Raw genomic sequence first — 16,043 nt, 5'->3', positions numbered from 1 at the left:
AGCAGAAGTTGATGCTCAATTACCCGATTTCGACAAAAAAAACTAACAATGTATTGAATGATATAGTGAATGATATAGTGATTAGTGAAATTATTGACACATTATAAAAACTATAAATCCTAAAAAAAAAAGCGTCAGGCCCGGATGTCATTAGTCATAAGAAGCTTAAAATTTGTCCCGAAAAAATTGCAATTCCATTATGTATAATATTTAATAAATCCTTGCAGCAGTGCAAGTATCCATCCAGTTGGAAAATTGCAAATTTTATAGCCTTATATAAGAAGGGGGATAGTTCATTACCTTCCAATTATAGACCTATATCACTCATTAGTTGCATAGGCAAAGTCATGGAACGTGTTATATATAAATATGTTTACAACCACTTACAAAGAAATAAGTTAATTTATGAGTATCAATCGGGTTTCCTTCCTAAATGTTCAACGGTTCACCAACTGTTAGAAATATATAATTGCATATTAAAAGATTTGATTTTTGATTTTTGGTGTTTTAACGCCACTTTTAAGCACCGCTTTTGGGCTATTTCGTTGCGGCCAGTTTTTATTGGTGGCGGAAGCCGGAGTGCCCGGAGAAAACCACCGACCTTCGATAGGAAAACTGACAATCCTAGTCAATTTAGATTGTAGTCGAGTGCACCAGCACGAGCGGGGTTCGAACTCACAACCTCAGTGTTGACTGGCTAGTGATTACAGTAGTAACTACTTAGACCACTCGGCCACCGAGGCCCCTCATATTGAAAGAAAGAGATAAGTTGTTTTGTGTTTTGCGATTTCTCCAAAGCCTTTGATAAAGTTTGGCATGATGGTTTATTACATAAAATGAAGGCTTATGGTATAAATGGAAATCTATTAAAATGGTTTAGAAGCTACCTAAGTGATAGAAAACAAAGGGTGGTTATCAAGCAATCTTCTTCAAAACTTTGCAGTATTTCAGCTAGAGTTCCTCAAGGGTCGGTCCTTGGACCATTACTTTTTATAATATATATTAATGATATTGCAGCAAGACTTATTTCTCTGTGCAGACTCTTTGCAGATGACACGTCGTTCAGCTGTGCGGATCGTGATGCATTGCAGATAGAAACTGTGATAAACCATGATCTGGAAAAGCTGAACGAATGGTCCAAAAAATGGTTAATGTCTTTTAATCCAGATAAAACAGAAATTATGTTATTTTCTAATGTTGAAACCCCAGAAATGATAAAAATATACCTATTACAAATATTCATAAACATTTAGGGGTTACATTTAGCAATGATGCTAAATGGAATGTCCACGTTGATAATATTATCTTAAGCACATCTAAACATATAAATATGCTAAGGAAGTTGAAATATAAACTGAGCAGAAAAAAATTAGAAAAACTCTATTTAGTTTTTATAAGACCTTTATTTGTTTATGCCAGTGAAGTTTGGGATGATATTGGGGTAGGTTATATCAATAAACTGGAGCAATTACAGCTCCAAGCTGCTAGAATAGTTACGGGGTTACCTATATTCACAAGCTCAAGGGTTATTTATGAAGAACTTGGATGGGAAACATCAGCTGAAAGAAGAGAGAGAAGATAAATTCAAATATTTTATAATATTCAAAAAAAATAATGTTCCAGAATATTTGACAAATTTAATTCCCCCAAAAATCCAAAGTATGACGGTCTATCCTCTACGCAATGGAAATGACATCATTATTCCATTCTGCAGACTAGCATTGACTAATGATTCATTTATTCCATCAACCATACGTCTTTGGAATAATCTTGATGATTCAACTCGTGATGCGGAATCAATAAATAAATTTAAAACTGAACTAAAAAAACTTACCCTCAGAGTAACATATTTGTACCGAAGCAATATGAGTTTGGAATTCGAAAACTGAATATTATTCTAACCCAAATTCGATGTTTTGCATCATCCTTAAACTATGATCTATATAGGGTCAATATTATTTCTGACCCTTCTTGTCGCTGTGGTGTTAATCGTGAAGATTCCTATCATTTCTTTTTTAAATGTATTTTATATTCAGACATACGAAATAAAATGTTTGAAAGTCTGCGCTGGCATCCAAATGATTGTAAAATTAACATAGAACTACTAACCTCGGGTAGTTGTCTTCTTTCTGTAGAGCAAAACCCATTTTCAAAAATGTCTTCGAGTTTATTAAAAGTTCGGAAAGATTTCTAATTGTCTAGATAGCAAACCATGATCGCACACACATCATCATCTAAGTCAAAAGTCTTCCTTTTTTTTTTTTTTCTAATTTGTATTTTATTTTTTTATTTTTTTTTCTAAATATTCATTTATTTATTTTTATATATTTATTTTATCTGTATATTGTTTTCTTTCTGTCTTCACTTTTCTGTCTTTTGACATAAATCCATATATATATATATTAAATACATATACCATTCTATACATGCATGCTCATACATATATTTTGTATTATATTGCTATAAATGTTAAATGGAGAAGACTTCATAAGTCTGTTTGACTTGTGTCTTATCCAATTTGTACTTGAACAAATAAAATATGTTTAAACTAAAAAACTCACTATATTTTTTTAACGGGGATTTCGATCAAGTAAAAATTGCAAAACTGAAAGTAAGTTTTTGAACTAATTCCATTTGTGACTGGCAGAAACCAGACAATTAGAAGATCCAAAATTAATGAAATTAACACACAAAGACAACAATTGAATATAATTTGATGACCCCTTTCAGCGGCCGCTGTTAGAAGTGTTGATTCTAAATAAAGAAACCACGATAAATGAATAGTCAGATGACACAGCATTGATTTAATTATTTTGATTCATCTGTTCCAGATTTTATGTACTGATCGACACAATTAAAAATATATGTATGTAAATGAGACATTTTCAGAACTCTTTTGCAATTTATCGGAGGGTCAATAATGGCTTACTATGGGTGCTTCCATGATTTTATATTACTAGCTAATATTAAAATAAGGAGATGTGATATGATTACCAATAAGACAATTATCCACAAGAGACCAAAGGACAAGACAATTAACAACTAGTTGTCACCGTACGGCTCTCAATAATGAGCAAAGCACATACTGAAAATAAAGTTATTAAAGACCTTGACATAAAAGTATGCGAAAAAATTCAAGAGAAAAACGAAACTGACGGTGTGCATTGCAAAAATAAAAGTATCAACAGGATCTAGGACCATAAGTGTTCATAACTTTATAGCAATACATATTTAGTTATGCTTTAATATTATAAAATAAATAAATATTAATAACGTGGAGACATAAAACAAAGATCTTACAACATGTGCTCAATTGATAACCTTCCAGTATAAGTTTATTCAAATGATCAAATAGTTTACATGGATGGCATCCAAGTTTAAGGACTCTACTATAAACAACATAACTGTAAAAATTAGGATTTGATATCCAGTTTGTAATATAAGGTCTCTAAGTTACAGGTAAAATTCTTCCAAATCAAACTTTGAAAGTTTTTAGTTAAGGTTTTGAGTAAAAAATCACAGTCTGCGTTTCTTCTCTAAATCATTCTGAGACGCAGAAAACAAAGTCTGTGAAGCCCGGGCTGGATTAGGTCAATAGTTAAAGTTGTAAATGTCATTCTCTCACAAGTTGCTTAACAACAGTTTGTTTAATAACAGAATGTTTTAATAAATAACAAGTTGTAAATAAAAATCAAATATGCGAAAATATTCAATAACCTTTAATATAGTATATCAGTTTATGTAATGTGCGAATCCTGAAATGTCATTTTTACTGTATCCATGATGAATTTCTGATGTAGAATGATAAATAAATAGACGACAAAGTCATGATTTTTGAATAAAATAAGAAAAAATATATAATGTGTACTGTTTTTATAAATTCATGATATAGGTATGAGATGCGGACGGGTTTTCATCGCGCCTACAGCCATCCAGGTGCAAAATTGATAAACAAATAGATAAATGTTAAGAATAGTTCACGAACAGATCGTGCAAGAGATTTAAAAGTAGCAGTTAAGTTTATTTGCAGAAAAATGTTCCTTTTAACATAATTATTAATGTTGTATGACTTAAAACAGGTTTTGTTATTCAGCTTGTTGATATTGAATCAAATTCCACTATGCTGTTTTCGTTATGCGATTCATGTTTACTGTCGAATAATGATACTAGATTTTCATTTTCACTGTAGGGCGATACATTTTTATTGTATATGCGATGCACTTTCACAGAAGGAAATTAATTAATTTTGCATTATATAAAGTCTTAATTCAGCCGACTCTCTAACAAAATTTATGAAGTCAGAAGGATTGATTATATATACATACTTAGTGAGTGAAAGTCTGAGGTAATTTATCAATAAATTCCTTAAAAATAGCATTTAAGTATTCAATGTTAATGAAAACAAAGTTTACTGATCCTGGCAGCATTGTATATCATTTATATTACATGAACACCATGTGACTATTTTAAATAGATAGGTCTGTGAATTAATTGTAAACATCGCGAAACAAACACTCTGTGTAACTCAAACTTAATTAAACTACAAATAGTGCATAGTTGGCTGGCTTTTTCACTAAATGCATTTTGTGATTTGTTGTTGTTAAAATACATAATGCGAATGAGAAACCCGTATTTTTAATTATTTTTGAAGACATTGGTCTGAAAAACTGACTTCGGAATTTTGGAACTGCACGATTCATTCTCTTGGTAGTTTGTGTACTTTCTTAAGTACCGTTCGTTGTACATTCTTGTACTATTCGTTGTGCAAAAGCCTATCAATATGGTAGAAATATGTATGTCACGGCGTGACAAAATTTTAAAGCTTTTTTAAACGAGTTCTAAACGTTAAAGGAAAATTCGCCGTAGAAATGTAGTAGTGTCATTTTTACGCCTATTAAATAACAGTAAAAATATCTTTATGACGTACTTTAAATTAATTGTATTTATTATAAAAGTTTAACTCTTGAATTTTGATGAAGGAATATTATTATTTAATTCCAAATCTACACTTTACATTTTTATATTTAGTTCATGAATATTCAAAAGGTTCTTAGTTAAAATTGCGTATCTGATTGGTCATTGTGATTTCGCGGTCAATTTATATTTTGTATTGACCAGGTAGATTTGAACGGGAACTTGAAATGACAGCCACATGATATTGTGTGTCCCGAGTTATATTACCTGTATATTATTATTTTCATTCATTGTGGACACAACATATATCTGATTAATGACTCCATTGATGTAGTTATATACAGAGTATTACTTGTGAACTGTGCCTACTCCTTACCAGTAAAACTCACTCCACAAGTGAGTTTATTTTCTATTACTGGTATTAAATCATCCGAACCCTATAGAACAGAGTTTGTTATTTACTTAATCCAAGATACGACCCTGTTACAAAATGGCGCCCAACGTAGTTTATGGATTGATGGCACAGTCAGATTAGGGTACCAGTGTGTGTGTTTAGAGTGACAACCGAAGCAGACGACAGATGAGACCTCGTGATGTGTTTGTTTACCAACCATGCGCAGATGTCCGAAAATGCACGTGCCAGTGTTTACATCCGTTGATGTCCACATGTGTTTATTTACATTAACATTTTATACCGTTTTCCAGTTATGAAGATTTGTGAAACCTTAAGTTACTTTCAGTAACTTAGACTTTTTGATTTTCTTAATTGAAAATAGAACTTTTGTTGTTATAATTAATTCATATTATTGTGATTGGAATTGGAAAAGTAACTTAGCTTTATAAGGTAGGCTTTTTACTTATATATATATTATAATTGTATACTGAAATAGTTTGCTTACACACTTTAAAAAAAAAAAATTTACACATACTTTAATTTGTTTACTTAAAGGAGACTTTAATTAGATATCATATATTGGTCGATTACTATATCGCATTGCAACACCAACACTTACTTATTACAGCAACACACGTTGATAGATAGATAGCATATATACATGTAGTGTTATTGGTATACCACCGTTCAACTTAAACTTAGTTACACTTAAACATTTTTATACATTGACATTTTTCATTCATACATACACTTTTGGACTTTGATTTTTTTTAGCGTCCTACATATTGACCTTTTCACACTTAAACACATTTAAAAAAAAATTTTCATTGAAAATTAGCATCACTTGGTGATTGATTGTTTATATGAGAGTACAGATGTACTTGTAGAATTTATTGACTTTTATTTTTACACATTAAAAGTACATTTTTTTCATATACAGAAAGCAACACTATCGTATACAGTTATAGTATATAGTACCTTTACTCTGTGTTGAAATAAGACAGAGTTTGAAACAATCTATAGTTTGATTAGATAGATTCTAAACATGTGACTGTTGAAATATTTGAATTTATTCAATTACAATATACTCTGATTGAGGTTCACTCATTTGCATATGATATATATTCAATCATTTTAATATTTGGTAGTACTTATTTATCAATGCACATCCATGTGTATTTGATATAATTTGTGTGTATTTTAGTTATTGTAGAATTGAGTATTGGTTATTGATTAAAATTTACCATTTTGATTTATTGTAATTATGATACTCTAGTGTGGTGGTTAGGTAGTTAATAGTTGTATTATAACATTTTTGTTTTGAAACACCTTTTATAGACATAGGTTTTTGGAAGTGAAAGTATTTTTTTTTTCATTTTCGGTTTTGTTGTTGGCATTTATTAAGTAAGTTGGGCTACTACATTCTTCCAATCGGTCATGGAACAGTATGGTCCAAAGAAGAAACGCCATCGTCGTAGACGTAGACAGCGACCCTATTGGGACAACGACTTTGACAACCAAGCCAACCAAAACTACTCGCCTGCGTCGACTCCTATTCCACGAACAAGAGATCCTATCGTATGTTATCGATGCGGAGGACTTCATCACATAGCCATTGGTTGCCGTATACGATTAGACCATTCACGACAAGCTTATAACTTCCAGCAGATCAACGCGGAAGATAGAACATATGCATACCAACAGCAACAGTCAACACGTGATGTCACTGACCAACTACTAGGCAGCACCAATGAAGTAACTGTTAAGATAAATGGTATTCAAGTTACAGCATTATTAGATACAGGTTCCACAGTTAGCACTGTCAGCGAATCATTTCATCGAAAATACTTACCTGATCATGCTATACAGACACTTAACCGTATTCTAAACATAGAATGTGCTGATGGAGAGAACTTACCGTATCATGGTTACATCACTGTCGATTTAGAATTACCTGGAGCATCACCATCAGATATACCACAACATTGCTTACTACTAGTAGTCCCTGATAGCACCTACAACAAGACTGTACCTTTGCTACTTGGTACCAACGTATTGAATAGAGCAATGGATGATGTGAAACAACGTTTTGGTCATCGATTTTTACAAAACGCCAACTTGATCACTCCATGGTATATGACGTTTCGATGCCTTTTACTCAGAGAGAAAGAACTCAACAAGAGAAACAACAGATTAGCATTGATTAAATGCGCAGAGGGAAAGACTGTTCGCATCCCACCGAATAAAGATGTCATGCTTCAAGGTTATATGGACCATGAGTTGCCGTACCACCCTGTATGTGGAATACTTCAACCAACACATAAGGCAGCAGTACCTATAGACTTAGACATAGCTTCAACACTTGTCAACTACGAATACAGAGATAACAGATTAGTACCTGTACATATCAGTAATGTAACAACGAGAACCATAATAGTTTCACCTAACGCTATCCTTTGTGAACTGCAACCAGTCTCAATTGCTGATATAGATACAGAAGATAATACAGATTATGATGTATTGAACGATGTCAACTTACCAACGGACTTATTGAGCAATGAACAGTTAGAAAAAGGCAAACAACTACTTAGACAGTATAGAGATGTATTTAGTATGTCAGACACAGACATTGGTCACACAGATGCAGTTCGTCATAGAATTGATCTCACTGATGATACACCGTTCAAGCAGAGACATAGGCGTATACCACCAGCCATGTTTGATGAAGTTCGTACACATCTACAACAACTACTCACAGCTGGCATAATACGACGCTCACACTCACCTTGGTCATCTAATGTAGTGCTTTGTCGAAAGAAGGATGGGAAACTCAGAATGTGTATTGATTACAGACAACTTAATCAAAGGTCCGTGAAGGATTCATACGCTTTGCCACGCAGCGAAGAGATACTAGACGCTCTAGGAGGTAACACGCTATATACAGTACTTGATATGAAGAGCGGGTACCATCAGGTGGAGGTAGAAGAGTCCCACAAGCAGAGAACTGCTTTCACTGTAGGTCCACTAGGCTTTTACGAATTCAACCGCTTGCCGTTTGGATTAGTCAACAGCCCAGCGACATATCAGAGGTTAATGGAAGAGATCCTAGGAGACCTCCATCTTGATATCTGCTTCATTTATCTGGATGATCTTATAATATTCTCCGATACTTACGAGGAACATCTGGTCAGATTAGAGAAAGTACTGCAGAGGCTAAGAGAAAGCGGACTTAAATTATCTCCAAAGAAATGCTCATTCCTTCAAGAGAAAGTTAAATATATTGGTCACATCGTCTCCAAAGATGGCATACAACCAGATCCTGCAAAGATAGACAAGGTAACCAACTGGCCACGTCCGACAACACCAGAAGAAGTCCGTCGTTTCCTTGGCTTTGTAGGATACTACCGGAAGTTCGTCAAAGATTTTTCGAAAATAGCAAGACCACTCACCGATCTAATGCCTCCACCGAAAAGTTCATCAAAGAAACGTAAGCCACGACTCCGAGATCCAAACAGTCAATCATGGATTTGGGGAGATCTTCAAGAAAAGGCTTTCCAAACACTTAAAACAGCATTAGCTTCACCACCTATACTTGGTTTTCCACGATACAATAAACAGTTCGAGTTACACACTGATGCATCCATGCAAGGCTTAGGAGCTGTATTATATCAAGAACAGGACAACAAGAAGCGTGTCATAGCTTACGCCAGTAGAGGACTCAGTAAGACCGAGCGAAATTACCCAGTACACAAATTAGAATTTTTGGCATTAAAATGGGCTGTCACCGAGAAATTCCACGACTACTTATATGGAAACACCTTTACAGTATTGACAGACAACAATCCTCTAACGTACGTGCTAACATCAGCCAAACTAGATGCAACTGGTCACCGTTGGATTGCAGCATTAGCATCATACAACTTTAACATCATCTACAGACCAGGTTCCAAAAATGCCGATGCTGATTCTTTATCGAGAATGCCTGAGTTACTTGGACGTGAACCATCAAACTTAGATGCTACTTCTGTAAAAGCCATCTGCAATCTTCAGCATACTCAACCTTTCGTCGATAGTCTGTCAATGAATACTACTACAATCGTGGATGATACATCTTTACCAGCACAGCATTTGGTTGACATTAAATCAGAACAGAAGAATGATTACAGAATGAAAGAATGGATTTATTGGGTATCTGAACACCGCAAGCCAACAAAAGAACAACTAGAAAGATCATCAGAGAATACATGGTTCATCAATAACTTCGACAAGTTGCAACTGAAAGATGGTGTTCTATTCAGAGAAGCTACACTTGATTTCCAGCCAGTTACACAACTTGTTTTACCAGAAACTTACGTTCCGAAAGTACTGAAAGCACTTCACGATGACATGGGCCACCAAGGACGAGATAAGACACTGTCACTTATAAGAGATATATTTGTATGGTATGGGATGACAAGAGATGTAGATCAGTGGATTACGCAATGTAACAGATGTATAAGACGGAAAACACCAACTAATGAAAGGGCACCACTAGTTAGCATTGAAACATACCAACCACTTGAACTAGTATGCATGGATTATTTGTCACTGGAAAGATCCAAAGGAGGTTTTGAAAATGTTCTTGTCATTACCGATCACTTTACCCGGTATGCCTTGGCAATTCCAACGAAAAATCAAACAGCAAAGACTACCGCCGAAGCCTTTTTCAACCACTTTGTAGTACATTACGGCTTGCCAAAACGAATTCACAGCGACCAAGGTGCCAACTTTGAATCAAATATCATTAAAGAACTATGTAACATCACAGGCATGCAGAAATCACGTACTACACCGTACCATCCTATGGGCAACGGAAATACAGAGCGTTTTAATCGAACATTACTGAGTATGTTGGGTACACTGGAAACAACGCAGAAGAAAGACTGGAAAGCACACATAGCTGGATTGGTTCACGCTTACAACTGCACTAGACAGACAACTACCAGATACTCACCTTACTTCCTTATGTTTGGTAGAGAACCAAGATTACCGATTGACATCGCTTTCAACCTTCCCGATAATGAACAAAAGCAACCAGTGACAAAGTACATTGAAACCGTACAGAAACGATTGAAAGAGGCATATCAGTTGGCAACAAAACACTCGAAAATAGGGAAAGACAGACAGAAATACAACTATAACAAGAAAGCTAGATCAGCCATCTTACAAACCGGCGACAGAGTCCTAGTAAAGATCTTGGCCTTCGACGGTAAACATAAGCTAGCTGACAAGTGGGAAGAAGATCCATACCAGATTGTTAATCAGCCTAACAAAGAAATACCTGTGTATGAGGTCCAGAAAGAAAACGGAACTGGAAGAAAGAAGACACTTCATCGAAATCTTCTACTTCCAATTGGATTTCTGCCAAAGACTAATGAGTCTGAGATAACTCCTGCACCTAGACAGAAGCGTAAACCGAAGAAGTCTGGACGACCACCGACGAAGTCTGTTGGGGACAGCATTGAAAAGATGACTGCATTGGAATCAGATGAGGAGTCGGAGCAGGAGTATTGGATAATAGAGACAGGAAGGAGTACACCTAGCAACACTGACAGTGAAGCAGATATGGTAGAAAGACCTGGGATAGATGATGTAACTATCAGCGACACGGGTGACGATCATGATGCCGTTGGTAGTAGCCAGGTTAATGGTTTAGTAGAGGACGCTTTACCTTCAGACATAGGAAATGCTGAAGAACCTACCCCTGGAACAGAGGATGTTGAACCTGCAGCGACTGGTCAGAATATTGAAGCTGACGCTTTAGAATCAAATAATGGCAGTGCGTTGACGGAGGATCCATCTCTAGATGAAATGGCAGATGAACCCACAGATGATGAAACTCCAACAGTACAACCAGTTAGAGAAAGAAGACGTAGATACTTACCTACACCACCACGTCACATACCAGAAACTACCACACTAGCTAGATCTCAGAGAAATCGGCAACCACCGAAGTACCTGCAAGATTATATAACTACAGCAAAGCAGGCCACCACTAAACCAGATTGGTTGGAAAAAGTACATTGGTTGGAAAGTCAGGCAGAAACAGGACGATTTAGAGGTCTAGAGATTGAACTATCTAGGGCTATCATCAAGATTATTGAGAACAGTTGATAATGTAAAACGCTTGACGAGGACGACAAGTTCATAAAAGAGGGGAGAAAGACACAATGACATGGAAGTCATTTTCTTCAACAGAGGGGAGAATGTAGTAGTGTCATTTTTACGCCTATTAAATAACAGTAAAAATATCTTTATGACGTACTTTAAATTAATTGTATTTATTATAAAAGTTTAACTCTTGAATTTTGATGAAGCAATATTATTATTTAATTCCAAATCTACACTTTACATTTTTATATTTAGTTCATGAATATTCAAAAGGTTCTTAGTTAAAATTGCGTATCTGATTGGTCATTGTGATTTCGCGGTCAATTTATATTTTGTATTGACCAGGTAGATTTGAACGGGAACTTGAAATGACAGCCACATGATATTGTGTGTCCCGAGTTATATTACCTGTATATTATTATTTTCATTCATTGTGGACACAACATATATCTGATTAATGACTCCATTGATGTAGTTATATACAGAGTATTACTTGTGAACTGTGCCTACTCCTTACCAGTAAAACTCACTCCACAAGTGAGTTTATTTTCTATTACTGGTATTAAATCATCCGAACCCTATAGAACAGAGTTTGTTATTTACTTAATCCAAGATACGACCCTGTTACAGAAATACTTTATATTCATGGATGTTCTGCTCCAGTTAACTTTCGGATCCAAGACAAGCTAATAGCAAACTCAACAACTATATTTGAATATGCATGATATGAACGTAGTTATACCCGTGTATACAGCTACGACTAGCTTGCATGTCAAATTGTTAATATCATCAAAGTCATTTAAAAACTATTTTCAGATGTTGCATGTCGAGTTAACATAAAATAACAATGAAAATTCATCGCACCGCAAAAAAATCCACATCAGAAATGATTGCACTTCCAGTGATAATTCATCGCATCTATAGTTAAAATGAATCGCAGTAAGTAATTAATATTATGGATTCTGCTGCTTTATTTACACTTTTTTGGACTTTAATCCTGTTATTATACATTAAAAAGTTATATTCTTATGAAATTGTGTTAAAACATACATTCAAATCAATTATTTTGTATTTTCATAAAGTAAACAAACGCAGTTTTTCCCATCATTCTTTATTCTACAATAGACATACTCGCATACAAGCCATACAACAGTGAAAATGAACTAACTGGATTCGCACTTTATATACACTGTTATATGGTACATGGTAAATTTACAACACATTTTGAAATATGAAACGACCATTTTTTATGAATTATTCAAATAAAACAGTAAAGGCAAATTTGTTTATTTTACAAATATGAATAAAGGGTCTAAATAAAAGGACCTCATAATGTTACCAAATGTAGACTTTGTCATTTGTCATTGGTCATAGGACAAACTACAGAAAGGACGAATACAGCAGATTACCACACTCGAAAACTGATGACGTAGTGCACATACGGGTTGCAATCCGTGAAAATATATGTCTGCATAAAAACGTAATGGGTCGCATAAGTTGAACTATGAATCAATCATTCTTCTTTGTTTAACAAATGTCATTGGTTAGAAATTTTTTTCCGTCAAAGGTGAATCCAAATGACTGCACTATCCAAGTTTGATAGGTCAGAGAGCAGCATGAGCTCCACATTGCTGCAAAAACTGTTCACGTTCCCGAACCTGGTCCACGCAGTAGCAGGTGCAGCCGTAAGTGTTTGTGCCAATATAACTATTTGAAGAATAAGTAACAATACATGTCATTTTTGACCCAATTTTTATTAATGTTTGTATATATGTGTGGAATAGTGGACTCACTTGAGATTGGTCTTTACTAATAAAGGGAACCCAAATCCAGCAACTGGTTGAGTTGACTCATCTAATGAGTCCACTCAAGATAAGTACCTCAATCATGAACATGATGAAAAGTGTTGTTTAAACATTGTAGTAGATTATTTAATAATCTAGTACACCTTACATGTATCTCTATTTGTCCACCATTACCTGAGACATATATATACACATGGTGTATATACATGTATGCCTCTGCCATTACTGAACATCACAAAGGTTCCCTAATTTTTGATGTCACAATAGAAAATTTGTGACGCCACAAAGGAAAAGTGATTGTTGTGTCATGTCATTAGTTCAAGTGTCACAGATTGTTGTGTCATGTCAATAGTTCAAGTGTCGCAGATTCCCAAACAGCGAAAAATTATAGGTTTCATAACGAAGGCGAGTTTATTATTACTATTTAAATTAAATAATGAGAGTTGATACCATATAGCGGGTTATTTTCACGATTTAAGGGCAACAAAATGTACGAAAATTTTTGGCGGTTTTTATGTTAGCGGATTCTTTAATCCCAATTGAATATTTTGGCGGATACTGAAATGGTTCTACTTAAAAATTTGTAAAAATTGACAAACAAGGGTCTATTGTTATGGTTAAATGATTGTTTTTCCTGCATGACGTCTTATTTATTGACTATATTTTGATACAGTTAATCAATAGAATACAAGTATATAGTTATTTTTCACAGGTGTACAAATTTCTTGTAAATATTACGGTTGACCGGACCTTTGATGTACTAATTAGATTATAAAATTATCATGAGTGACTTGCAACTCTTATATAATTTGACACTAATTAATAAGGATAAAATACCTGACAAGCGTACCTCACACTCTTATATCATTATTTATTTTATGTAATCAATAAACTAATTAATACCTGAAAGCCAGTGAACAATGGCCTTTGGCATTTATGTTGTTCAAGTTAACAAGAACCGTGATTGATCCGTCGAACGGGAAAAAAATAGATAGTTTACAAAACGCTTTAACCTACAAAGTATCGAACGTATGCACAAATTTTCGCGGAATTTATTTTCGCGATTTCTCCTGACCCGCCAAAATAAGCGAAAATAACCCGCTATACGGTAATATGCGATATCCAGTTCTCTAATGGTCAACACTCTCATTGTACATGTGTTACTGAATTAATAATTCCTCAAATCGTTGATTTAGTCTTGTGCACATACCAGTATGATGTCATACATATACAAAATGTATGTCATGTTCTGGAATCAAATTTTAACATCAGACATTTTTAAACTTTTTGTAAGCTTCAGAATGTAATAAAATTTGACAAAAAGAAGATTTTCAGGTGAAAAGTTTGAGTGTTTTGTATATTTTTGAAGAAATCACATATTTCCGTTGCTATGGAGGAAATGTACATCGTCTTAACCTTTGAAAGTCATCAATGACCTAACGAATAGCCAATGGAAATGTTGTAATATCGTCTCATACATGATGTTGGATAAGCCAATCAAATTAACACAGTTTTCATATCACACTCTGTGCAGTTCCTATCACTTCAGTAGTGACTGATGCTTTATGTGAATTGGGCTGAAGATGACCCCTTTGCAACACAGCTACACATTAATGAATTAGAGGCTTTTTCAATGGCGTTGATAGTAAAGCAATGGGCCCAAAATTGGCGTGGCAAGCGTATTATGGATTACTGTGATAATGCGGTTACAGAAAGTTGCATCGATAAATGTACCTCACAAAATGCAATTTTGATGTAATTTTTGCGCGAGTTGTTTTGGTTGTCAGCAACATACAATTATCATTTAAAAGCTAAGCATGTTCCAGGCAAAGCAAATTTTCTTGCGGATCACATTTCACGTTTACATGATTTGACTTCCTGTGAAAAAATTTTGTGTTCAACCACCATTGCTTTTACGCGATCTGGTTAAGCACATATCTAGTAACACCCTTCGTTTTCTTTTATTTAGGCTCACTGGTATCCAAGGAGATGACAACACTGGATAGTACTGTGGCAAAAGTTAGAAATTATACTTATGCTGAGTCTACCAAAAAGACGTATCAAAACTATTTAAAATCCTATATGGAATTCTGTAGAAGAATTAACATTGCCCTTGTTCCTTTGAGTCCTGTAAACTTAGCCAGATATGTAGCCTATTTGTCTGCTAGACTACAGTTTAACTCCATAAATAATTATTTGTCAATTGTCTGTTTGTTACATTTAGAAGCAGGGGTTACGTCCCCATTAGAGTAATTTTTTATGGATTATGTACTCAAAGGTGCTAAGCGTGTATTAGGATGCACGGTTCATAGCAAGTTGCCTTTAACGCCAAAGATTTTAAATGAAATATTCACTTTGTTGTCATTAAACAGTAGTAAAGACTTATGCTTTTGGGCAGCCTGCTTAGTTGCCTTCTTTTCCTTTTTAAGAAAGTCAAATCTATTTGCTCTGTCTCTTTCAGCTTTTGATCCTTTACGACAATTATCCACGTGCAGACGATATTTACCAATGAAATCATGTCCACAGATGTGATAAGGACAAAGGACAATGTTTCATATGCAAAAGTGTCCTTCATAGAAAGGACGGTATTTCATGTGAAAAAGTGTCCACCCTCAATACCTACAAAATGTATACATAGCTTCAGTTCTTTATCTAAATTGAAGTTTTAAAATAAGCATGTGGGTTTTGTCTCTATCAAAACATAGCATGTAAACTGGAGGATTGAATTCATACAAAATGTGATCATCAACATGTGTAATTAAACATAAATTATACAATAA

General features: G+C 34.5%; 1 protein-coding gene across 1 annotated transcript in view; it reads left to right on the top strand.

The window, feature by feature from the left end:
* The first annotated feature begins 12,889 nt into the window (after window positions 1-12,889).
* The window catches only part of LOC127708712 (peroxisomal membrane protein PMP34-like), a 55,406-nt gene continuing 52,252 nt past the window's right edge, over window positions 12,890-16,043 (top strand). The window contains exon 1 of the mRNA XM_052213830.1: window positions 12,890-13,143. Within this exon, the coding sequence (XP_052069790.1) occupies window positions 13,036-13,143 (108 nt within the window). The 5' untranslated portion in view covers window positions 12,890-13,035. The remainder of the gene's footprint in view (window positions 13,144-16,043) is intronic.

This window comes from Mytilus californianus, unplaced genomic scaffold, assembly GCF_021869535.1.
Source record: "Mytilus californianus isolate M0D057914Y unplaced genomic scaffold, xbMytCali1.0.p SCAF_7, whole genome shotgun sequence".
NCBI lineage: Eukaryota > Metazoa > Mollusca > Bivalvia > Mytilida > Mytilidae > Mytilus > Mytilus californianus.
The sequence above is the reverse complement of the archived record's forward strand: the minus strand, read 5'-3'. Positions and strand labels throughout refer to the sequence as shown.